At 42.6% G+C, this 24,068-nt stretch overlaps 1 protein-coding gene across 5 annotated transcripts in view; it reads right to left on the bottom strand.

Moving 5' to 3' along the window:
• The window catches only part of LOC135710982 (uncharacterized), an 825,769-nt gene that overhangs the window by 172,281 nt on the left and 629,420 nt on the right, over positions 1–24,068 (bottom strand). For 3 of the 5 annotated variants that reach the window (XM_065233717.1, XM_065233715.1, XM_065233718.1), the window contains exon 4: positions 16,045–16,128. The exons of the other annotated variants lie outside the window; for them this stretch is intronic. In XM_065233717.1, coding sequence (XP_065089789.1) covers positions 16,045–16,128 — 84 coding nt within the window. The remainder of the gene's footprint in view (positions 1–16,044; positions 16,129–24,068) is intronic. 5 annotated transcript variants of the gene reach the window in all.

Below are 24,068 nucleotides of genomic sequence, written 5' to 3'. Positions count from 1 at the left end.
AGCTGTTGTTTGCGGTGACATCTGTCGAAAACTAGACACAATCTGTTTTCCTATAATTGTTCACAGATGACACTGCAGTGCAAAACATGTCTGGTACCTCTATATATGCATTTAGATTATTATTCGAAGTCCCTCCTTTTTTACACATTCTGCATACAAAATAGCTCACCCCTCACAGAAATTCCAGCCGAATTTTATGTATGGGGCGGGGCATAAACTATCTTTTGCGCAGAATATGTAAAAAAGGAGGGACTTCAAATGTTAAAGCAAATGCATATATAGAGGTACCAGACATGTTTTGTAGTGTCAGGTACTCTATTTTGTAATCTGTGAAAGGGAAATAACAAATCGAGTGTCAACAAAATACATGGCATGTTGAGAGATTGAGCTCGTGAGAGAGAATTTCTCTCTCAAATTTGAATTTTTTTGGCTCTCTGGGGACTGGTAGTAAAGCAGGTAAAATTGTATGGGGAAAAATCATTTTTAATTAATTGTAGCTTGTTGAGCATTGATTTCCGGGAAAAAACTGAACGACAAAACCCCTGACTAATTTTTTTAGGTTGTCGTTCACTTTTTTTCACCTGAATATGCACCGGAGGCGAATTATTCGCACTTCTCTCAATTTCTATATGAGGATTTTTATCTCTTCTTCTTTTACCAGCGGAACAGCGCCATCTCTGTGGAAAATGGTCGAACAAAATGATTAATTGTTGGTCTTGATTTATCCTTTTTATCACCACAGAAACACCCCGTTCCCGTTTTCTTATGTAACATAATGAATGTGCGTTCACAAAACGCACGAAATCTTAAAAAAACCATATTAAGATTTTTTTATTCAATCAATAGATTGTTTATTGCAAAACACGCTCCGAGGGGGAAGGGGGTTTTTTTTTTTTCCTTTTGGTTTGTTTTTTTCCGTCGATCTTGTTTTCCGTGCTGAGCACCAATGCTACCGACGTGCCAGGAAGGCAGCTTCCACACCTGGACCCTACCACCTATCGACCCATCAAACTCATGAACCGGGGACCAACGGCTTTACTTCCCATCCGAAGGAAGGCGTGATCAGAGATGTTATGCCTCATGCGCCGACTGTGATTGAACCCAGGCCTGCTGGGGTGAGAGGTAATCACGCTTACCACTACACCACCGGCGCCGCTATCGCGGTTAGTTGTGCTACACGATCCTTAAGCGAGAGCGTGGCTTGAAAGATGGATCGATCGGTGTTGGCACATTTTTGCGCGTCGCTCAGGACTCGATGTGTCCGGAGAATGTGTTCCAGGCGGGTCTTCATGACGCGGGAGAGAATTTTGAAGTCGACGTTGAGCAGGCTGATCGGACGGTATGCTCTCGCTGTTCCATCGCTACCTCTCTTTTTAACCAGTACGATACCCAAGTAACCAAAAGTTCCGCATTCAACGATTAAAATCACTTCCAAGTTCCGTAAAGTTCAAATAAAGTTCCGACAGAACTTTCAAGTTCCATAAAGTTCGAATAAAGTTCCGACAGAACTTTCAAGTTCCATAAAGTTCAATTAAAGTCCCGACAGACCTTTCAAGTTCCATAAAGTTCAAATAAAGTTCCGACAGAACTTTCAAGCCACATGAAGCAATCCGCACAAGTCTTTATTAGTAACAAAATTTAATGTACGTAAATATTAAATGATCAGCGGCCCGAATAAATCATAATTCTTGCAGTGCATCAACATTCTATTCAAACTTAAAAAAAATAATTATAAAGTTGTTTTCTGGATTCGAACCCGCGTATTCGGTATGCGATCTACGAACGCTAACCACTGCACCACAAATTCGTTGGAATAGAATACGGGCAAACATCAATTTAAAATTCATCAAGGTGTTGTGTTTCGTATTCAAGTCAGTCAGCTGGCACTGAAAACTCCAACAGTAGGCGGGACAACAGCTCATTTGATTGTATCTCAGATGACGCAGCGGTTCGTGCTGGGGCTCTCACGCAGAAGGACTGGGTTTAATTCTTCAAACAGCTCCAATTCTATTACTAATGCTGATAAATCAATACACATTAATAATAATACCTGCCCTTTAGCAATAACTTTCATAAAAATGCGAACTGGTGTATTTATTTTCTGAAAGTTCCGTTCAAGTTCCGCCAGAAGCTGCTTAGAATGCTCTTCAATTGTGATATCGGAAATTTCAAGTTCTTATAACGACTTAAAAATGAGGCTGCTTAGAATTCTATAGACCACCACCAACCAAGCTTAAGCAGCCACAAATAGCCTTTTATCAGAACTTTTGGTTACTTGGGTAGTGCCATCGGCAAATTTCGAAGGTAGCTCATCCGTCATAGCTTCATTGGTAACGCAGTAGAGCTCTCGATAGATGATGTCGAAAGTTCGATGGTAAAACTCTACCGGTAGACCATCGATACCCGGCGATTTTTGTTTTTGTGACGTTCGGATGGCATTTTTCAATTCGTTGAAGCTGATCTCTGCTACAAGAGCAGCGTTAGCTTCGTCGTTCTCGGGTACTGCTCTCTCGGTTTCAAACATCTCCTCCCCAACTTGCCTGGTCTCCGCCACCACATACAAGTCCTTGAAGTGTCGGAGCATGTGCTGCTCGATCTCCAGGGAGCCTTGAATTTGCTCTCCACGCTCGTTCTGCAGCTCTGTGATGATTGTTTTTTTACGTCGTCTATCACCCAACTGGAAGGTGGATATGCTCTCGCTGCTGAATGCTTCGGTTGACTTCCAGCGGAAAAACGATTTAATTTTTGGCTTCGCGTATGAGATCCACCATGCCATCCAGCTGGGGGAATTCCTCCGTTGGCGGGTCCAAAACTGCCACCGGACTTGGAAATCATCGATGTTTTTGGCAGTCAAAAGATGAGGACGGAGGGACCAGAATCCACGTCCTTGTTCACGACCGAGGTGCGGAAGGCAAATTCGCGCTGTAAGAGCTTTGTGGTCTGTGAACGAACATACGTGTGTGGCAGCACTTCGCAGATGCTCGCAAAGCCCATAGCTTACATACATGCGATCGAGCCTTGATGCCGCATTTTGCGTAACGTATGTGGGTGCGGGGGTGGTGGGATATAGCTTCAGCCACAGGTCTTGAAGCTGCAGCTGCCGTACGGTCGCTTGGAGCGCCGGACTTGTGTTTGAACTCGTGGAGTCGCTCGGGCGAAGCATGCAATTAAAATCGCCAGCGAGGACGACGTGTTGCGTGTTGTGCCGAAGGTAATATGCGATCGTGCCGTTGAAGAATCTCTCTCTTTCCGCACGAGCAGCCCCAAGTAACCAAAAGTTCGCATTCAACGATTAAAATCACTTCCAAGTTCCATAAAGTTCGAATAAAGTTCCGACAGAACTTTCAAGTTCCATATAGTTCAAATAAAGTTCCGACAGAACTTTCAAGTTCCATGAAGTTCGAATAAAGTCCCGACAGAACTTTCAAGTTCCATAAAGTTCAAATAAAGTTCCGACAGAACTTTCAAGCCACATGAAGCAATCCGCACAAGTCTTTATTAGTAACAAAATTTAATGTACGTAATTATGAAATGATCAGTGGCCCGAATAAATCATAATTCTTATATTTATGCAGTGCATCAACATTCTATCTAAACATAAAAAATAAATAAAAAGTAATTTCCTGGATTCGAACCCGTGTTTTCGGCATGCGATCTACGAACGCTAACCACTGCGCCACAAATGTGTTGGAATACGATGCGGGCAAACACCAATTTAAAATTCATCAAGGTGTTGTGCTTCGTACTCAAATTAGTCAGCTGGACTGAAAACTCCAACAGTAGGCGGGATAACAGCTCACTTTATTATATCTCAGATGACGCAGCGGTTCGTGCTGGAACTCTCACGCAGAAGGACTGGGTTTTATTTCTTCAAACAGCTCCAATTCTCTACTACTAATGCTGATAAATCAATACACATTAATACCTGCCTTTAGAAATAACTTTCATAAAAGTGCGAACTAAATATAGAATTGGTGTAGAGGACAAAAACCTTTTTTAATATTTTCTAAAAGTCCCTTTGAAGTTCCGCCAGAAGCTGCTTAGAATGCTCTTCAATTATGATACCGGAACTTTCAAGTTCTTATAACGACTTAAAAATGAGGCTGCTTAGAATTCTATAGACCAACACCAATCAAGCTGCTTAAGCCACAAATAGCCTTTTATCGGAACTTTTGGTTACTTGGGGCTGTCCCCGATGGCGCATAGATATTACAGAGAGTCGTGTTTTGCACCCTCAAAGCGATGAGGCGGCCATCCAGGCTCTTCTCCACATGCGAGAACTGAATGTGGTCTTTCAGCGCGATTGCCGTTCCTCGCCTTGCCTGGTCCACATTACAGACAATGTTGAAGCCAGGGAGAGAGAACTGATCATTCTCTACCTCCTGGAGGAAAACGATATCTAGCTCCAGCGTTCGTACAAAGGTCCGAAGAGAGTAAATTTTCGTTCCGTTCGTGATATTGTTGATGTTGATGGAGACAAGGTTGTAACTGGAGAACTCAGCCATTACGACAGTTGGTTACTCCCATCTCGCTTGTCGTCGCAGTCGTCCTCCAACCGAGGCTTCTTGCCTGGTGGTCGATTGCGGAGATGCCTTCTTGAACTGGATGAGCCGACAGACGAATCTGTTTCGTTGCCATCGGACTTGCCACTAACAGTTTTGCGATCCACTCCGCTGCTAGCAGGGGGCTGTTGACCTGTAGAGGGAGTCAACGACCCGCTGTCCGATGGGGGAATCGAAGCCGAGGAAGAGGCTAGCGTGGGAAAATTCTGTTCGTTGCGCATCGGTTGGAAACTTGTTTCGGTGGCGGCATGGTAGCCGGGTTGACCGAGTTTGGTTCAAACCGGGGCCGTGCAGCTTGGTTCGAAGTTGTTTTGTTTTGATTCGCACTGAGAGCGATTGGGTTCGAGTGTGTGTTGGTTTGGTTCGGAGTATAGTCGGCTTGAGATGTTTTTTGTGAAGGCATCTGCTTTGCGGCATCGGCGTACGACTTTTGTACGAGCAATTTTTTATTCTGCACGCAAGTAGCCCCGATGTGGATGTATTCGTGGCAGTGTCGGCATGTTTGTAGCTGCCCGAAATACGATATATTCGTCACTTCACCATCGATGGTGACCCACGACTCGATGTTACGATTCACTTTCATTTTCGCTTTGCGGACACCGGTCGAAATACCAGGAAAATCAATATCAGCTCCACATCGTTGCTCTCGTACTGATATGACGTCACCATACCTTCCGAGAAAATCGGCGATTTTTTGGTCCGACACCTCGGACAAATCGAAGAGTCTCACCTCCACTGCTCCATCCTCCAGCGTGATCCTTAGCGGATATTTTTTTCCGTCGATGGTAATGTCGTGTTGGTTGTCATGTTCCTCGCAGATTCGTTGCGCCAACTCTAGGTCAACAACTTTCACGAACGATACACCGAGGGCTCTGCTGTTCTGTATACATAGCACTTCACCTTGTTTCAGACCAAGAACGGTCGCACAGAATTTGTGGACGTTGGCAAGGTCCGGTTTCTTTGGCACATTCGAAAAATTTATTCGAAAGGTATTTTGTCGACGGCTCATCGCGGAGTCGTTTGGACGCGCAGCGACACGGAAAAACGGCTCAGCGATGAGCAGAATACGAAAAAACACAGTTAACACTGGAAATTAGTTCGTGTTCGACTTCCACGAGCGATAGCAAAAACGCGTCTGTTCAGCTCGGAAGTTGAGCGCTCACTAAGATTTGTAGTTATCATTCAGGCAAGGAGCGCTTGCGCCATGGAGACGACGCCGCTACCAGCAGCCAACGATCTCGACGGGAACGACGCGCAAAGTTCGAGGTGCAAAACTCGAACTTTGCGCGCTTGACAGGAACCGCCTTCCTACTGCTGCTGCTGCTACAGCTGCTACCTGCTTACCCGCCGTCGCGAAAATGAGTTGTGACAGTAGTAGTAAAATGTTCGTTTGTTTCTGTTGTTTATGATTTATACATAGATTTTACAGGTTAATTGATTAGCCTATCTTTTTTTTTTTTTTTTTCCTTTGGTTTGTTTTTTCCGTCGATCTTGTTTTCCGTGCTGAGCACCAATGCTACCGACGTGCCAGGAAGGCAGCTCCCACACCTGGACCCTACCTATCGACCCATCAACTCATGAACCGGGGACCAACGGCTTTACTTCCCATCCGAAGGAAGGCGTGATCAGAGATGTTATGCCTCAGAACATCCCGGCGGCGCCGACTGGGATTGAACCCAGGCCTGCTGGGGTGAGAGGTAATCACGCTTACCACTACACCACCGGCGCCATTGATTAGCCTATCTGGCTCTTCATATTTGTTCATTGGATATTTGGATAGTTGGATAATTTACTATTTGCGTATTTCATCTAGTTAGCAGAATACCCCTTGGGGAGAGTGTTTTGTTTTAATTGAAAAATTTGATAACCTACCTGACTACGACTCTAACTTAACCTAACGTGCCCGATCACGTATGATCTGATGATCTGATCTCAGACAGGTGTCTCTGAACCTTTCCATGGAGACCGTTCGTCGCTCTTCGAGAGGCTGAAGGCCAGCCAGGCGGTGGACCTCAGAATTGCGGGTCCGTGGATGACTGTTTAGGATCATCCTAAGGATCTTGTTCTGGATCCTTTGGAGTTTGAGGTGATGGCACATAGCACAACTCTCCCAGATTGGCGTTCCGTACTCAATGGTGGGGAGGATGATTTGCTTGTGGATGGCAAGCTTGTTTTTAAGGGAAAGAGAGGACTTCCTGTTGATAAGTGGGTAGAGCGACCTAATCAAGATGTTGCACTTGGTGGATGTTTTGTCCACATGGGACCGGAATAGCAACTTGCTGTCAAGGGTGAGACCAAGGTAGACGACTTCACTCGACCATTCAATGGGAGTGTTATCAAGGTGGACTTTTGAGTTAGCAGGCGGAACAAGCCGGGGTGAATTGGAGTGTGGAAACAGGATGGTCTGTGTTTTAGCTGCATTGATACAAATCTTCCAGCTTTTAAAATAGTCGGACAGAACATCCAGGCCTGATTGGAGTTTTCTTGTCAGAGCACGGATCACTCGACCCTTATAGATGATGGCAGTGTCATCCGCAAACATTGACAAAATACCACCACCCGGAAGGGGAGGAACATCTGACGTGAAGATGTTAAAGAGATTTCGTTTTTATGGCTTTCTCAGTCTAGGGTAATTCAAACAGTTAGTTTTGCATTGCCCGACGTTTCGGCCGTATATTGTAAAGGCCACAATAAACGGCCGAAACGTCGGGCAATGCAAAACTAACTGTTTGAATTACCCTAGAATGAGAAAGCCATAAAAACGAAATCTCCATAAAACCAGTCGAACAACCAAATCGATGTTAAAGAGGATAGGACCAAGGAGGCTACCCTGGGGAACCCCAGCATCAGCGTTGAACGTATCAGAAGGAGAATTGTTCAAGAAGACCTGGAATGATCTGCCCGACAAGTAGTTTTTGATGATCTTCACGAGGGAGATCGGGAAGTTGTATCGATGCAGCTTGTACACTAGGCCATCATGCCAGACATTGTCGAACGCCTTCTCGACGTCCAACAATGCCATGGCAGATGTATTGGAAACGGACTTGTTCCGCTTGATGATGTTACTAACCCGTGCGAGTTGGTGGATGGTAGAGTGGCCTTTCCTAAATCCGAATTGTTCTTTGAGAAAGATGTTATTATCATTTGAAAACACCAGCAGACGGCTGAGTATCAGTTTTTCGAATAGCTTCGAGATGGATGACAAGAGGCTGATGGGGCGTAAGCTTTTGGCACTGGTAGGGTCTTTGCCAGGTTTGTGAATTGGAATAACTTTGGCTAACTTCCAGCATGCAGGGAAGTAGCCAAGCATTAAACACTTGTTGAAGACCACTGCAAGGTGCTTGAAGAAGTCAACACTCAAGTTTTTCAGCTCGAGGTTGACCACTCCATCGACACCAGCGGCCTTCATGTTCTTTGTTGATTTAATCGCTGCTATCACCTCATCAGCCGAATATCTACTTTCGTCAGGGACAACTACGGGGGTGGCAGCGACTCTAGACATTGACTGTGATACTGCAGGCTCGTGGGGACTCACCATGGCGTGGCCAAGGTTATGTGAATTTACAAAGTGTTGTCCAAGAGCATTGGCCTTTTCAAATGGGGTTATTAGTAAAGATGGGTCCGAATTTTGGTTAGGAGAGGTAAGGGGAGGAATGGGCCTCGGCTTATTTTTCAAAATCTTTGCCATTTTCCAGAATGGCTTAGCACAATCTGGGAGAGAGCGAATCTTGTTTGCAAAATCGATATTTCTGAGATCCACCATCCTGGCTTGGATGATTTTGTTCAAACGGTTGCAATTGGTCTTCAGGTTAGGCAGCCCAGTACGCTGGTACTACCTACGAATCGTGTTGCGGAGTCTAATGAGGTCTTTAGTAGGCCTGTCAAGGTTCAGAGTATTACTCACCTGTCTGGATACTGGCACATGTAGCTCCCTGGCCCGGGAAATTGCTTGATCGATGGAGCGCAGACACCGGTCAACATCTTCGGACGATTCCGGTTGGACATCGTAGTCTACAGCGGTGTCGACGCAATGTTGGAACTGACCCCAGTCAACACGATGATAGTTGCGCCGGAAAGCTTCAAATCGATTAACGGAGGATCCCACCTCAGTCACCACCGGGTAGTGGTCCGAGCTGAGTTCCTGATAGGTGATAGGTTGAGCGATGTTGTTGCCCATGTTGCTGATGAAGATATCGATAGTAGCGTGAACACCGGACCGACTCAACCGGGTGGGAGTTTCCGGACTCAAGATGTTGTACTGCGCTTCCTGCAGGTCGTTGTTCAGGATGGTGCCGTTTTGATTGCGCCGATTGTTGCCCCAAGCTTGATGTTTGGCGTTCAGGTCGCCAGCGATGATAAAGTTTTCCCGTCGTCGTGTTAGCTTGATAATATCTCGTCGCAGATTTGCTGCCGATCCGTCCCTGATGTTGACTTGTTTGGGGCAGTAAGCACGATGGTGATGGGGCCGATAGGAGTAGAAACTTCCACCCCTATGGCTTCGATGATTTTCAGCTGAAAGCTGGGCATCAGTCGACAGCAGATGTTTCTCCTTAGTGCAATAGCCACTCCTCCTCCTCCAGAGTTGGTTCGATCTAGCCTCACGAGCCGGAAATCGGGAAGGTAGACGTTTGTTTCAGGCTTCAGGTGGGTTTCAGTTATGATAGCAATGTCGATGTCTCGTTCATTGAGAAACTCAACAAACTCGATGTTTTTGCTCTTCAAGGAGCAAGCGTTCCAATTTACGATCTTGATGGCTTCACGGTCCATACTTAGTGACAAGGGACAGGGCAGCATGTAGCTGTTCAGATCGAGTCTTGCAGGTGCGCAAGATGATGATGACCTCGGCCACGAGCGTCACAAGTTCCTCCGAGGTGAACGGAGAATCGTCGACAGGCTCACCTGAGACAGACAGGAATTGGCTGGGCAGCAGCAGCAGCGAGACGATGCTGGACTGTTCGATTGTTGGGAATACTCACATGCTTGACTTGTTGGTTGTTGAGCGGAAGTGGGACTAAGTTCGGAACATGTCGACGGGGCTGGAGAGCTGGGTACTGGACTTTCGTGCGTGCAGGAGGCGAACGATCATTACGGAGGCGACCGGGCTGATTATTGATCGTAGCCTTCCGACGGATATTGATGAACTCCACTCGCTTGGGACATCCGCGATTGGAGGCTTGGTGGTTTCCACCGCAGTTGACACACGTTGGCTCGATGTCATCATCTTGCTCACAGGACGCAGTCGAGTGAGTTCCAGCACACTTGCCGCAGATAGTCTTCATATGGCAGTTTTTGGTGCCATGGCCGTAGGAGAGGCAGTTCATACACTGCGTAACATCACGATGTTGGGATTTGCAATGCTCCCAACTGATGATGACCTGAAACAGGTCCCGGATTTTGGATCTCAGAGCCGCTAGACTGGTGGATCCCTTCGTGAAGTGCACCAGGTTGGAACGCCGGTTTATTGGGAACACCGCCTCAGGTTTGAGCCCAAGCCGCTCCAGCTCGGATTTAACCACAGCCGCCTCGAACGACGGTAATCCACGCAATACCAGCTTCAGTGGCTTGCTCGATGGCAGATCGTGCGTGAAGAAGTCAACGTTGTTTTCCTTTAGGAAACATCTTGTTTGATTGTACTCCTCCAGGCTGGAGCACATGATTTTGGTGCCGATGCTGCAAAGCTTGAAGCGAGGCAGCAGCTTGTGTTTTGCCAGTTCGGCACGCAGCTTGGCAACATCCTTCTCCGGCGTGAAAAGCGGGGGAATCCGGGAACGACGTCACCATCGCCATTTTCTTCGGGGAGCACCGCAAACTGGTTGGCTTGCAGTACCCGTTTTCCGGCGTCATCCTGCGACGCGCTGAGCTGGATTACCAACTTCTTTGAAGGGCCCGCTGCTGAATCATTGGTACGTTTACGCACCATTTGTTTCGTGTTGGCAAGTTGCAGTAAACTTGCCAGAACGCGCGAAGGTGGCGACGCTTCCACGGCGCAACGCGACAGCACAAACCGAATCGAAGCGAGAACTCGAGCGAAAAAGAAAACGAACTGAACAGCTCAACAGTCGAGCAAAGAGTCATGAGTTGTGGCACATTAGCAGCGCTGTTTTATAACTTTTCCGAGGGGCACGCAATAGCCTTTTTGACTGCGTTGGATTTAAAGTACAAGGTGTTTAACTATGTAATTAAGTAATTAAAAATGAAAATTAAGTATGTCATGTAATTAAAATTAATTTCGCGTAATCAAAGCAGTGCCAGTGTAATTACTGTAATTAAAACATGTAGTTCAATTTGATTACGTAATTAATGTAATTAAAAATTAATTTTCTGTAATAAATGTAATTAAAGCTACACAAATGTAATTAAAAACGTACCCAAATCCTTATTCTTGAACTATTTAAAAAAAATTGAAGAAAACCCTTAACACATACCCGAATGAATTAATTTATTCAAAAACTCTTCTTACACCCTGAAATACGCATATTAATGTTTTACTAGACTACAAACATGACCAATTTTGCGAATACTTATACTAAATTTCTTGGAGCACCATGCTAGAGTTGGAAACTGAAATAATTTGAACTCTTAATATGGTCATTACCGACGGATTTTCGTAAAATAATGAAGTTTGATATGTCACACGAGGGGTTCTGGTTCTTATTGGGAGTTGGATATCTACCCGGGGGAGGGGGGGGGGACAATTAAATAATTAAATGGGACTGTGGACTGTCTAAGACCATTATTAGCCGTGCAGAATCATGAAGTTTGAAGTTTGCCCGGGGACACAGGAACATGCCCGAGAGGGCTAGTGTGACCGTCGAGTCTCATTAAGGCCATTACCAGCCAAAGTTTTGAAAATCATGAATTTTGATATGTCACACGATGGGTTTTTGGTTCTTGTTGAGAATTGGCCACTTCTCCGGGGGCACCGGAACATGTCTGGGAGGGCTAGTGTGACCATGGACTCTCAATAAGACCATTACTGCCGAAGATTTGTAAAATCATGAAGTTTGATATGTCGCACGATGGGTTTCGTTCTTGTTGAGAATTGGCCACTTCCCCGGGGGCACCGGAACATTCCCGGAAGGGCTAGTGTGACCATGGACTCTCAATAAGGCCATTACTGGCCAAGATTTGTAAAATCATGAAGTTTGATATGTCGCACGATGGGTTTCGTTCTTGTTAAGAATTGCCCACTTCCCCGGGAGCACCGGAACATTCCCGGAAGGGCTAGTGGGACCATGGATTTTCAATAAGGCCATTACTGGCCAAGATTTGTAAAATCATGAAGTTTGATATGTCGCACGATGGGTTTCGTTCTTGTTGAGAATTGGCCACTTCTCCGGGGGCACCGGAACATGTCTGGGAGGGCTAGTGTGACCATGGACTCTCAATAAGACCATTACTGCCGAAGATTTGTAAAATCATGAAGTTTGATATGTCGCATGATGGGTTTTGGTTCTTGTTGAGAATTGGCCACTTCCCCGGGGCACCGGAACATTTCCGGGATGCCCAATGTGATTGTGAACCATCGAAATAGCTGCCACTGGTCCAATTACATCGTTTGAGAGAAAAAAACATGATGTTCATCGTGTGTATACTTATTACAGAACAATAAAGCAGAATGCCGACCAAAAGTGACCCCAACGGGAACCGATATAACTGTAATTCTGTTTTCGTTCGCATCCACCAAATTAAATTCGTTATTTCTTAGGTTGAACCAGGTAGCACAAAAAAACATTCCTTTCATTGTCGTATTCTCAGGTGCTTTGACAGGGGCGTGATCCAGGATATAGTTCATTGCCCTGCCAACACCTCGGCAGTATTGAAATCCGACTACATTTCCAATCACGAACCGATCGTTGCATGTGAATTGGCACCAATCACCAACGTAGATTTCCTCGTAGGTCCCAGGAGATGTATGTTTATAGGGTCTATTATGAAGTCATAACAACGGTAGCGATACAATTTATCAGAGCTGACATTATCCTTAACGTAGCAAAAGGGCCTGTGAAATTTTTGTTTCACGGGCCAATAACGAAAGGGTCTAACGGTACGCTGGGGGAAATTTAAGTACATTTCTCGTTGTACATTAATGGAGTTAATGTACTTAATTTATGCGACTTGTAATTAAAACTGAAATTTGTACTTAAAAGTAATTAAATCAAAACATTTCCGACGCCCGTAATTAAAGTAATTAATGATGTAGTTAACTGTAATTATTGTACTTAAAAAAGGCTTGCGTAGGAGTTAAAGGTTATTGCGTGCCCCTCGAACTTTTCTGATTCAAGCAGCACGATGTGCAACCAAATTGTACTTGATTATGAGGACTGAGTTTGGGGAGACCGTTTATTTCATAAAAACAGTGATAAAATTATCACTTTTTATCTGTCCGTTTTTAAAACAGTTTTTTTTTTAATTGAAAAAAAAAATTTATTGCAATAGCTTACGAAAGGTATTTCATTTAATCTATAAATGACAAAGCTTATAGCGTTTAAAAAATTACATCTTTTCGTGACGGTCGCAATTTTAGATTTTCGATTTACCCTTAGTACCTTCCCATAAGACGTAGTCTACGTCAAAAGAGTTTCGATAAAATAGATTTGTTTTGATGTGCGTCCGAGAGTCAATGTCCGCTTCATCTCTCCGGTAAACAGTGTATAGAATAAATACACTTATTATCGTCGCGAACAGTCGCTACTCACTACATCATGTAATCATGTGAGCCCATTTTTTTATGTGATAAGATAATTTTAGGAATCCTAGAGTTAAATAGTCATATAACATCACTGCACGTGTTATCTAAACATTATAAATGAGGAAATTTCTTTAGATGATTGACAGTCCAAGTAGTACACTTCTATCGACATAAAAGTTGCATCCTTTTGATTTTGATCCTAAAAAGTCACTCAAAGCTTACCACGTCCACTGTGCATCAAGTTTGCTACTACGGAGCCATTTTAGAATGTGAAAATGAAGGTGTTTATGGTTTCTTTGTTGAACAACGTATTAGCGACATGTTGGGCTTAGAGAGAGATGTGTAAATGAAGGATATTACAGGTGTGACGTTGTTATAATAGTAGTTTTTCTAGAATATTTGAAAAAGCACTGTTGATATTGACCCAATTTCTATTTGGCAGAATGTTTTTGATCAAATGTCGCTCTATTTGAAATTTCAATTCTTCATTTCACGCGTGTTCTCCTATTCATATTATCACAGTCAACAGTACATTGCTGAAAAACAAACGAACCAAGAGAAAGTTACACGAATACGACGACGGGCGACGACGGAGAACAGTTAACAGATCATCAGCAATCAAACATTGTCAGCATTCATAAAAAACGGCACAAAACGAATAAACGAGCCACCACCGATGTGATTACATTGTATTTTGAAAATTGAACATATCGAGTTAGTATTAGTAGATGTTTGAGAGAGATGTTAGTTTCTAGTTAAGAAAAAAAACAGTAGCAAAGTTCGAAAAGTTATCAGAAGAGGAATAGCTGAAACGGCAAAGTGCTACTCTAGTGTGTAACTGTTGTTGGCGTGTAAGTGGGGTGATGTCGATGACGGTGGATAACTCTGTAACCAATCGATTCAATCGGAAGGCGAGCAAATTTCTGGATCTGTTGCTACGGCGAGCACAAAATGGATTGAAGAAGAAAATACAATCTTGTGTGCGTGTGTGAGTGAAAGTGAGTTCCTATGTTGGGTGTAAGTGAGACTGAGAATGCATTAGTTAGTACAGGACGAACGTTACTTTCATTGCAATGTCACAAAGTAGTGGTACACGACATTAGATTAGAGAGCAAGACGAGAAAATGATCAAAAAACAATATTAGGAACATTCTTTTTCTGATTTTCTTTCGACTTTTTTTCCGGAGTGGCAATTGAGGGAAAATGCTTGAACCGATTCAATCAATCTTACTGGTTCAAGTACGTTCCCTCAACTGTCCATCCCGTTTCGTGAAAAGGTAAAACTTTGGTTTTGCAGAGGATAGAAAAAAGTATAGATATAGAAAAGGACCGAAAAAGAATACATGGAAAATAATAACGTATAATAAATAACTTTGGAACCATTCCTCTTGATTTTTCGTAGCGAGCAGTAGTACGCCATCACGGCCCGCAGCTTCTTCCAGCTCTGGGCACCCTGGGTCGGTCCGCCGGAAATCGTTTGCTGCAGAAGTTGTCCACCGCCCAATTCGTGCGTCGCGCTGCCACGGTCGCTATCGACGGAGGATAATTGATTGATCTCATTAATGTCTTCGTCGTCGTCCTCGGTGGGGTCGCGAAGCGAGAATCTTCGTCGGGGCCGCCGGGGCATCCCCCCGTGGTGCGAAGCGGTTGACGATTGACGTGAAATGGAGGCCTCATTCCAGCGAACCGAAGCCCGTCGTTGGTCAGCCTCGTTAAAGCTGAAACTACGATCGATCGATTGGTAGCACCGGCTCGTCGTTGTCGTCGAAGAGCTGGACCCGGCGGTCAGCGTCCGGATAGAGTGATAGCTCGGATGTTGCAACGGGCGAAGGCTACCCGTCTCGGCGGCTAGGTCGTTGCTACTGGAACGGGACACCAACGACGTCGTGGGGCCCACCAAAGTTCGAGTCGATGCCGAGCTAAACCTAACGTGTATATACACAACATTTTATGAGGATGATGTGATTTTAAAAATAGATTCAATTGATTGGGGTTCGGTTGGTAGACGAGGTGGGAAAGGAACGGATTTGAATGAGTTTTTTTTTTATCTTTATGCCCGGCTCGTTAGTCTGGGGGTTTGCTTGGTGGAGTGACCCTCCATGTGGTAGCGTGGTAGTGGTGAAGTACATTACTAAACAAGCTGTTGATGGTCATTTTACAGCTTAATCTGGCGTAGCATTTCATCCTGAAAACATTGGCCTCATGATTGCTTGAAAATTAATGAACTTTTGCGATCCACATTTATCAGACGTTGGGGATGTTGCAAATATAAACCAATATAACCTTAATAACAATTCCCTTACATGTTTAAACAAATTATATTTAATAGGTTTAGAAAACCATATAACAAAACAAAGTGCATATCAATATCATGCTAAAAACATAACTTTTATGATAAGTATAGATACTGTGGTTAGGTTAATAAATTGTCATGTTCGTTTTTTGAGAGAGTCGGTGTTTGTGGTTGTGAATTTTTTGAAAAGAAATAACTTATTAAATACAATACACAAGTCCGGGGGACTTTCAGGGTCAATCTAGGAAAATCCAAAGACGAATCTTCCGAATTTAAGAAACGATACCAAACTACTGCTTAAAATTTACAGCTTCAACGAAGGTAATACGTAATTTTCAATCCACAGTGATCCAGCCAAAAACTATGCCACTAAAACCGATAATTTTCGATCAAATTTACGGGTAATCGATCGAGACGGTTTACCAGGGAGCAAAAGCGAAAGCGTAAGCGTCGAGCAACTACATCTGATACGATGTCCCTAAAGTATCTACTCGTACCCGTCCTGTTCTGCCTGATCCGCCTTGTGGCTCATGTTTTCCCGCTCTCCTGGGCGCCACAACATTCCAAACGAGCTGCGTTTACTTTATGGGTAGTGAAATAAATAAACTGTAAATGCATTATATGTGTTCTTATTTTGAAAAAAAAAAAAATACTTTAAAAGTTAACAAAAATTTAATGACGATGAGGGTTACTTTATTAGAAATAAGCATTAGAAATAATGTTTTTTGAGAAAGTTGTTTGACTTGATGTCCTCTACTACTCACTTTAAGTTGGTTTATATTGAATGCAGAAGCCCGTCAAAAGGGGTTTTAAGCAGCTGAAACTGTATCAAAATGACGCTCTGTCCCAAAATACGCAAAATTGCATATAGTCACAAAAGGTGATAAATAGTACAAAAACATCTCCTGATAATCTTTGAGTGATTTTCGGAGCGTATAGAACAACTATTCCTGATGCAGTCAAAGTTTTTTAATGTTACTTCATACGTGAAGTTTACGATTTTCAGAGTTGGTTGTAAATGCTATCTAACATGAAGCTTTAGTGTGATAATTTATTAACTAGAGAAAGGTCTGAAGAGGGTTGGTAGATAGTTCCGCAAGAGTACGGCAGTATGAAAATTGGATTGAAGTTGAAAATGAGCAAAGAACCATTAATGCGACAGTACTTGTCAAACGCACACTTCTTTACCTAACTGGTACAATGGATGAGGAGATTCGACTAGTACTGTCGCATTAATGGCCCTGCACTCATTTTCAACTCCTATTTAATTTTCATGCTGCCGTACTGTAGCGGAACTATCAACCAACTCTCTTCAGACCTTTCTCTAGTTAATAAATTATCACACTAAAGCTTCATGTTAGAAATAATTTACAACCAACTAATCCTGATAATTTTTGCTGAACTTAGTAAACTTCAAAGTAATTCAATTCGGATATCACGCTAATTTAATTCGCATGATTTTGCATCTGTTTATTTGGGAACACTGCGTGAAGTTGGCAGGTGGGGTTTGCATAATTGAAGCGGTGGGTGGTTATGTATTAGCGTAGTATGTGTAATTTGGGTTAATTCATTGCAATATAGAATATCGCACGCAGTAATCCAGGCCATCACTGATCGGTAATTTTTGAACTGCGGAGATTATTGGTTAAAGTTTAAGCATGATTGGAAAAGCAAAATTTAGAAAATTTATTCCGTTCTTGTACACACTTCGTTCAGTTAACCCCATATAATGATAAAAAAATTGTCGGTTTTATTGATTTCTAACGTGTAATGGTCATTTGAATTTTTGCCGATTTTTTTTTCATTTGTTCAAATTATATCGACTTCGGTGATCTGAATTCAGTGTGTGATCATGGCCGTATAGGTAATGACTGTCTTGAGCAAAGTTGTTCAGTGGGTCATGGCCATTGTTTGTAGGACAGATTAGATCTGAATTGCAATTGTGCATGCAAGCTACTTATATGTGCTTTATCAGCCCAAGTAACTAAATTAAATTTTTATATATCTTGAAGCAAGTTTTTAGTAATCCATTAAAATCAGACTTAAAACTAAATTATCTCACAACCCGTCAAAAAACTTTTCACCCAAGAGTTTAAAATTTTCTTCTCAATCATGAACGAAGCACAAACAAATCTCAAATAAAGAATGAAATTGCAGATATTATGAACCAAACAACAACTTTGAGCTGATGAGTAGTTTATTGAGTAGGAATCAAAGTACGATCTTAAAGTTATTGACCACGAAATTTTACCGCCTATGAAATTTACTGTCAAAATCAACTATTAAATCGACGAAAAAAATATAGCGTTGTGTCCTATACACGACCGTAGTTTGATGTAGAACTACGCAAAATTTATGTTTGCCATGCATTTTTGATTATTATACTCTATCTTAACTTTTACAAGTATTTCAATGTTTCGGTTATGGTTCAAAACTTGCGATAGATCAGACCACCGTTCATCTTAGGCATGAGATAATGCATTTAAATTTAATGTAATGATTAACAATTGACAGAATTTCCCTTACATAACTACCTTCGGTTGATCAATGTGATCAATGTGCACTAAATTCGATATCCACATCGACTACAATAAAAACTGACACCATTTCGTCACATATTTTTGGTTGATTTGCACTTCAGTATAGTACAAAAAACGCCATGGATGTTGTGGGATAAATCAATTACCAAAAAATACGTTAATTTTTTCAGTAGCTCCATCATTACTTTCAAATAAGGTCTCTGAAGCAGAGAAGAGAGTGAATGTTGCATTTTATGATAACGCAACAAGGAACTAAAGCCGTTGGTCCCCGGTTCATATGTGAACAGCCCCTTATGTACTTTAAAGCGTGTTGTAGAATGATGCAAAATAGAATACTGTGACTTTCCCAAATTCAACGTTTGGTTTCCAATAAGTAGGTGCTTAATACAACATTAATTGAAAATTAGGAGGATTCAGTTATTCAATTTCAAAGTCAGAGCAAAAGCTCGTATACAGGTACTCCACCTGTTCAATGTTTTGAGAGTAAGCATGATAGTTAAGGTACACCGGGGCAAGTTGAAACGGTACGTGTATCTCTTAGGGGAAGTGAATATTCACTGTAATTATTTTTGAGATGCATTGAGAGGCGCAAACTACTATATTAGAAATAATCTCAGTGATCATTCACTTCCGCTAAGAGATACATCTACCGTGTCATTGTAGTTTGCTTAACAATTATTTCCCGGAAAAAGTGATCCATGTCTTTTCCATAAATAGCTTTTCCACGTTTCGTATTAAGGTCTCTTCAATAACTACGTCGGCAGTTTTTTGGGATTCTTGGCTCCTCCCTTCCCCTTAAACGGCTGACTAATAGCCATTTTCTTACGGTTCGGCTTTACCTCTGGATTTACCGCTCAATTATAACAGTCTCAATAGACTATAAAAGGACAATACTGTCCCAGACTGTTTAGCATTCCAGCCCATAGACAAAAGCTATTAGTCTTAAGGCTGTATTCTTAGGTAATCCGTGCTGTAGCCGTCCTAATTATAGGTATACGTATCTGCAAACTGATCAAACATTTTTTTTTATTTATTATAGTGAATTTAACGCTCTTGGGTCATTCGTGACTTGTCCGGGGTGAGATTTGAACTCGTGACTTTGGCGTGAGAGGTATGGATGCTAACCACTACGCCGGGTTCGCTCCCAATTGATCAAAGATTAATGTTCTGTATCCCGTGTTTCGTCGAATAAAACCTTCCCGAATAGTGTAATTAGTCCGTGTTTTCCGTTACTGAAGTGCATCCGTCAAGAACAGACCAAGATTTAAGGCACAGACACAACAAACGTTTGAATGTGCGTCAACAATTGCCTTGGTTAAATTAATAATAAGTGAACATAGTATCAAACAAGCAGTATTGGGAAAAAAAAATCAAATCTTACCGAACAGATCACGCTTGATTGTCGTTGACTAAAATCAACTAGCAAACAACTGCGGTTGATGTAGTAAGCTGTGATACCGCAGCTCGAAGTATCAAGCTAACAAAACCTCACCAGCTGCAAATCTCACCAAACTGTGGTGAGATTGAGTTTCATGATTTTTGCTTAACACCCGAACGCAACCGAAGCTTCCATAATGGCAGGCATCGGTGAAGAAAAGACAAAAAAAAAGAGATAACATGGTTATACCTTCTCTTTCTAAGAAAACGAGGTGCAACGAAATCATTTTTGTTACAATCAGAACTGGTAAACATCACGACCGTCATGTGACAATGAGAAAACAGGTCCTCTCACTATCACGAAACGAAACTTATCATTAGCTTTCTTGTCATTTTTTCAATAATCGGTTTCGACATCAACATTTCTAACTGATTTTGATGAATTACAAGCAACGGTAATCGGTAGAGTGAATATATTATTAAGGCTTTCTCGGAACAAGTAACTTTAATAGCACTAAACGAGCTAGTAATAACGATGATCACAACACTGTCACGTTCTTTCATGACAAAAAATTCGATGAGATTTTGAAGAAAATCTCCATCATCGTTTTCTCATTCGACGATAGTGACAGAAGTATCTCTGTAAATCAGTGTTGGCACAATCATCAATTAAATAATATTTTTCCGATCTCTTACGCTCTCAACATCACGATATTGATTCTACAAGCTCCTTTGATATTGCGAGACTATTCACAACGCGCAAAAATCAAGCTGAGAGCTGACTCGACACAGAAATGATTCCGCTCCACATCGTTTTCTTGGAAAGAGAAAATATAGCTTGCTATCTCTTTTTAATCTTCACCGATGGCAGACACGAAGGGACTGCTGCCAGCCGTTATGGAAGATTCGGTTGCATTCGGGTGTAAAGCAAAAATCATTAAACTCAATCTCACCACAGTTTGGTGAGATTTGCAGTTGGTGAGTTTTGTTAGCTTGATATACCGAGCTGCAATATCACAGCTTGCAAAATCAGCCGCAGATGTTTGCTTGTTGATGTCTGTCTACGAAAATCAAGCGTGATCTTGGGCACTGGTGAGTTTTGATTTTTTGATATTTTTCCAACACTGCTGCAAATATCGCGTGAGATCTTTCATTGAAAATAACATTTGCCAGCCCTGGTTACGATTCAACTCTCAGATTCAACTTTACACGTTGTGAATAGTCTCGCAATAACAAAGGAGCTTGTAAAATCAATTTAAAGCATGATATTTTGCTCCAACATCACGCGTGTCCGGTTCATGCATGTCACTTCAATTCCAAAAATATCAATATTGTGGGGTATTTGACAATATTTACAAAAATCTTTTTTTTTATGAAGCAAATCCCAAACAACGAGTTTTTTTACGTACTAATTCGATTTAAGAACCTCCGGTTTGGTTCATAAATGGAGGTTCCAGTGTATTTTGTCGACTGGATATGGCTCTATGGTTGTCGTATTGAGTACCATTAGTCATATTTCATCGAGAGCTCCCACACCTGGACCCTGCCTATCGACCCATCAACTCATGAACCGGGGACCAAAGGAAGGCGTGATCAGAGATGTTATGCCTCAGAACATCCCGGCGGCGCCGACTGGGATTAAACCCAGGCGTGCTGGGGTGCCGTAGCATCGTATTTTGAATAATTTCTACGTCAGAGAAATTGATCATTGTCTTGGTGACAACTGCACGTTGAGACAACTTGCAGATGACGGCGTAGTGTCTGTCACAGGGCCCGAAGGAGTCAACCTGCAAGGACCCTTACAGGATACCTTAGACAATATGTCTACTTGGGCTATTCAGCTAGGCATCGAATTTTCCACGGAGAAAACTGAGTTGGTCGTTTTTTCTAGGAAGCATACCGAAGCTTCAACTTTTGGGTCAACCGATCACTCAATCTAAAATGCACCTGGAGATCCCATATTGAGTATCTGAAGCCGAAATGTAAACAAAGGATCAATTTTCTCCGAACACTTCCCGGAACGTGGTGGGGTGCCCATCCTCAACATCTTCTAACGTTGTACCGGGTAACAATTTTATCGGTTTTAGAGTACGGTAGTTTTTGTTATCAGTCGGCGGCAAACTCACATGATTAAGCATGAGTCTTACGATGAGTCTCAAAGTGTTGGTGGGCATGTTGCCACTCTCCGATCGGTTTTCGGAATTCTAGATAAACATTTCAAAAGGTCCTATCTGCATTGATCGATTCTCTTCATCGACTTTCTCTTTCGTTAATAACGACGAGGGTTATAATGAAGAGTATTACGTCTACATCCCATCTCGAGATGTGGAGATAGACGGCGTGGTCTCTGCAGTGAGCCTGACGTGTGATGACGTCATGGAAGGTATGGGGCGCCTTCAAAATGCTGCTACATCTACCGTGGACGTTCTGGGTTGCAGGATATTGTATTCAGCGACCACGGTAGATGGTCAAAAGACTTACTCCCCTTCAGGCTCACTACAGGTGTCTTTCGCTAGATCGGTTCTCCCAAAGTGTTTAGAAATTGAAAATGTTTTTTTTTTCCCGGTGCGACTTTTTGTACCAAGGGTATATAATTGTACCAACTGCAAAAGGTTGGGACACACAGCTGCTTTTTGTGACAACAAGCCCCGTTGTGGCAAATGTAGCCAAGACCGCATGGAGGGTGCTTGCCAACAGGAAGCAACTAAATGTGCTAACTGTGGCAAAGAACCTCTTCATGCTTTGCAGGACTGCCCCGCGTACAAGAAGCGTACCAATAATGTGAAGCGTTCAATAAAAGAACGCTCCAAGCTGACGTTTGCAGAAATGGTTAAGTTGCAAAATGGAACCTCTGCTTTGTTGGCATCAGCCGCTCAAAATGAAAACACTTTTGAGATTTTGTCTTCCGATGAACTGGACTCTGACATAGCAGATGAGAGTGAGTCTCCGGAGGTACACGCCCCCGGTAAAAGGAAGCCGACTAGCTCCCCGGGAGTGCTCCGGAAAAAAATAAAACCACTCTCAAAAGCATGCAAAAATCTGAAGGTAGCGGGGATTCATTGAAAAAGCCGAACAAATCGGTAATTGCTGCTCCATCTGATCCTTGCTGCAGCTTTTCCACCCCGCCGCTACCTAATAAAGGTAATCGTAAGAGATAACCAAAAATAAACACCACGTCTACTCGCAATTCAAAGAAAACTCTCCCGTCCAAGCGAGGAAAGATTAAATTTAAGGACATTGTGGATAACATTTTGAATGCCCTCGGCTTTCCCGACGAATCGCCACTTCGAGGGCTTATTGACCTGCTTGTTCCTATAGTCGGAAACTACTTCAAGCAATTGACTGCATCATGGCCCCTCATTGGTGAATTCATATCTTTCGATGGATAATTCGTCGAGTGAGGATCAAGATATGATCACTTTATTACAAAGGAACTGTTGTAGTTTAATACTTAAATTAGACTCGTTCAAGTATTTGATTCACAATTCTGATTGTGATATATTTGCACTCTGTGAAACTTGGCTTTCTTCTGAAGATGAACTAAACTTCCACGATTTTAACATTATCCGCCTGGACCGAGATGATTCATATGGTGGCGTACTTTTGGGGATCAAAAAGTGCTACCCCTTCTATAAAATCTCAATCCCAATAATTTCAGGCATTGAAATTTTCGCATGCCAAATAAATGTGAAGAACAAAGATCTTTGCATAGCTTCTGTATATGTCCCTCCAAGGACTTCCATAAACCGCCGTCAGCTTTGGAGTTCAGTTAATATCCTTCCATCTCCAGTTCTAATACTGGGCGATATGAACTCACACGGTACTGGTTGGGGCGAATCATACGATGACAATAGAGCGGGTATTTTCTATGATTTGTGCGACGATTTCAACTTGACTATCTTGAACACTGGTGAAGCAACACGTATAGCAAACCCTCCTGCTCGAGAGAGCTGTCTTGACATTTCTTTGTGCTCTAACTCACTATCATTAGATTGTCTGTGGAAGGTTATCAATGATCCCCATGGTAGTGATCACTTGCCAATTATTATTTCAATCAAAAGTGGTCGCCTAAAAACAGATCAGTCAATTTAAGTTCCTTTTGACCTCACGAGGAACATTGATTGGCAAAAATTTGTATCGGCGGTAACTCTTGGTCTTGATTCTACCGATCCTCTACCACCACTGGAAGAGTATCGTTTCTTTACCGAACTAATCTACAAAAGCGCATTAGATGCTCAGAAACGACGTGTTCCAAGTGCATGCCTCAAAAGAAGACCCGCCACCCCTGGATGGGATGACGAATGCACAAAGTTGTATCTTGAGAAATCCGATGCTTTTTAAGATTATCGTAGACATGAAAGATCTGAGCTTTTTGAAAAGTATCTAAAGCTTGAAAAAAAGCTTAAAAACTTACTAAAAGCAAAGAAACGAAATTACTGGCGTACTTTTATCGAGGGACTTTCTAGAGAAACCTCGATGACAACGCTTTGGAAAAAGGCTCGCTATATGCGAAACCGCTCATCTTCCAATGAGAGTGAAGAATACTCCTCCCGATGGATACTCGACTTCGCTAAAAAGGTTTGTCCAGATTCTGTTCCAGCACA

Source organism: Ochlerotatus camptorhynchus, unplaced genomic scaffold, assembly GCF_037179485.1.
Source record: "Ochlerotatus camptorhynchus isolate MF236.1 unplaced genomic scaffold, CSIRO-AGI_Acam_v1.1 ptg000412l, whole genome shotgun sequence".
NCBI classification, from domain to species: Eukaryota; Metazoa; Arthropoda; class Insecta; order Diptera; family Culicidae; genus Ochlerotatus; species Ochlerotatus camptorhynchus.
This window is presented reverse-complemented; position numbering and strand designations above follow the sequence as displayed.